Source organism: Excalfactoria chinensis, chromosome 5 (genome assembly GCF_039878825.1).
Source record: "Excalfactoria chinensis isolate bCotChi1 chromosome 5, bCotChi1.hap2, whole genome shotgun sequence".
Lineage (NCBI taxonomy): Eukaryota > Metazoa > Chordata > Aves > Galliformes > Phasianidae > Excalfactoria > Excalfactoria chinensis.
The window spans coordinates 12,894,993-12,897,636 of NC_092829.1; the positions used below are offsets into that span (position 1 = coordinate 12,894,993).

The 2,644-nt window shown below is 36.8% G+C and overlaps 1 protein-coding gene across 1 annotated transcript; it reads right to left on the minus strand.

Annotated features, from left to right (window-relative positions):
• Positions 1 to 826: 826 nt before the first annotated feature.
• On the minus strand, positions 827 to 2,491 carry BDKRB1 (bradykinin receptor B1). Its single transcript, XM_072339242.1, has 2 exons — positions 2,409 to 2,491; positions 827 to 1,927 (listed from the first exon to the last, which is right to left on the minus strand). Exon 2 carries the CDS (start codon positions 1,913 to 1,915, stop codon positions 827 to 829), a length of 1,089 nt encoding a protein of 362 aa, XP_072195343.1. The 5' UTR covers positions 1,916 to 1,927; positions 2,409 to 2,491.
• Positions 2,492 to 2,644: the final 153 nt, after the last annotated feature.

A 2,644-nucleotide genomic window follows, 5' to 3' on the forward strand; every position in this document is an offset into this window, starting at 1 on the left:
AAAAAGACAAGGTTATGGTAAAGTGGGATATTATGTAGTTATTGGTTTTGATTCATAAAAATATAAGTATGAGCTTAAGGATTTGCCGTAGATGGAAAAGTATTTCAAAACTATACAGTGTCAATGGTCATCACTTCATATACAGAAAAGAAAAAGAATCCTTGCCTACTTGAAGAGTGGTTGCATAACATTGTGCTGGATCCAAAAAAAAAAGTGCAATTTTGAGGATGATACTGGACTTTTATTACAGTTCATGTGCATTTCTTTTGTGCTACATTTCATATACAATATTTTTGCAACAAATGCATTTTAAATGAACAGTTCTTCAAATTTTCAATACATTATACTGAAAATGCAACCCATTTAAAGTACTGATAAAAATAGCTGAGTCTGTTCTGTAATTGCTCAAATGCAGTTATCAGCTGAAATTTAAGCTCATAATTGCTCTGTATTATTGGTTATAACTCTTTGCATAGTGTTTCTGGTGGTACAATAGCTGTTACCATAGATACAATATAGTAAATTATTCAATCAATTTATAGCATTTTGTAAAGAAAACAGACTTCTGATACTTTGTCAAAGAACTTTTCTTTCCAGTCTCTGATAATTGATAAGTTACATCATTTGGTATAAAATCCTGGTGTTGCATGTTATACGTTTGGATGGTAACACAGAAAAGGAGAAGCAAACCCAGGGAGAAATGAACAGTGAAGTGACTTAATAAATAATTCACTTATTCTGAGAATGCTGAAACAGTGCAACTCCTATTCCTTTTTAGTGCAATTAAAAATAAGTTGTAGTATCAAAATTAAGATGGAAGCGAGAATCATGAAGTTGAACTACTCTTGACTGGAAACAAATTGAAATGTGAAAACTTTTCTTGAATTGATACTTGGCTTAAAAAATGCCCACAGCAGGAAAACTGTGAAAAAACTTCTAAAGCTTTTTGCCTGAAATATTTCCCAGCAAAGACATAAATTATTGGGTTAATGCAGCTGCTGGTGAGAGCCAGAATAGAACTAAACTGCTCACCAAAGTTGAGGAAATCCTCCCAGAAACAGCCTTGTATCACTTTCATCTGGAATAATATATCAATGAACGTAACAAGATGGTAAGGAGTCCAGCACAGAAGAAACATCAGTACCACTAAGAAGATTGACCTTGCGGCCTTTGCGTCTCTGGGGTCCTTGCAACTCTTTGTCCTGAATGCTCTTTGTTCTTTTGTGTGTTCTTGTAGGGAGCGAATGGTATAGAAATTGAAGAAAATTATTACTGTTGATGGCAATGCAAACCCCACTATGCTGAATATCAGACGATTAGCAATTGCCCACGATGGGGTGGGGAAGTCTAAAACACATGCAGAGATGTTCCACTCAGGAAGGTGTTTCACATTCCGAAACATAAAGGTTGGGATGCTGAGAAGGATCCCAAAGATCCAGGTGAGCAAGCATATCCGTTTGGCTGTAGCTTTACTACGTATTCTTCTGTGTGTCAAGGTATGAACAAAAGTCAAGTAGCGATCCAAACTGACTGCTACTAGCAAGTAAATGCTCGTGTACATGTTTAGGTGGATGGATGAGTTGGCACTACGACAAAGAAAATTTCCAAATGGCCAGTTATACTCATTTCGGATATTCTCTGCCCAGAAAGGGAGACACATGAGGAAAATAAGATCAGCAACAGCTAGGTTCACAAGGTAGGTTTCAGGTATCTTCAGGGGTCCCTTGTGCATTAAGTAAACAATGAGAACAAATAAATTTCCAAGCATTCCAATAACACAGATGATGTCGATACACTTAGGTACTAAGTAGTACACGATTTCCCACCAGTTATCCAAGTCTGGGCAAGCAGTTGAGTTGCTCTTGTTTTCACTCTGGTTTGAGTAGGGAATGCTCAGTAGAGGAGTTTCAGTCATTTCTTAAAGGTTCTGTAATTAACAGGAGACATTTTTGAAGTAAGAGAAAAGAACCACAAAATGGAGGCATAACATTCTAAATGTTGTCTGTTAGCAGTGGTGTAACAAACATTTTAATTTTTTCAGATTTCTTCAGTGCCCCAACACCGTCTTGTATGAACACAGAACTCCAGATGCCTTGTTGGCAGAAAATGCAGTTCATTTGCAGTTGCTTAATTCATTTCTCTTTCAAAGGCAATTTTCTTCTGTAAGTACCGTAAAGTATTTAGTGCTAATGGACAATTAGCCAAAGTAATGACTTTCAGTTTATGTATGTCCTTAATACATTTCAAGTATTTTTACAGATTAGAAGACTTAATCCTGATCTTCAGAGTTAGCTGTGCAGTGAAAGAGTACGTCTTACTAGTCTGCACGCAATGGAACTGAGAGCACAAGATAAAAGCATCTGAAATACTTTTAACGTACGTAAGACATTAAAAACACATAGACATACCTTGTTCTTGTCTTTCCTGGCAGTTTAGGTGAACTTTTAAATCCAAGAACTGACAAGCAGCAGTTCAGTGATTACGGAGAGAATTCAGACTCATCAGTGAGTGAGACTGAGTGCTGTCTGAGTCTTTTGTTAGCCCTGCGCATTATGTATGATGTTACTATTTGGAAGAAAGCCACTGAGTTGTTTTTTTTAAGCTTTCCAAGCGTCAGCCGTGGTAATTTTCAAGGCATCTGAGA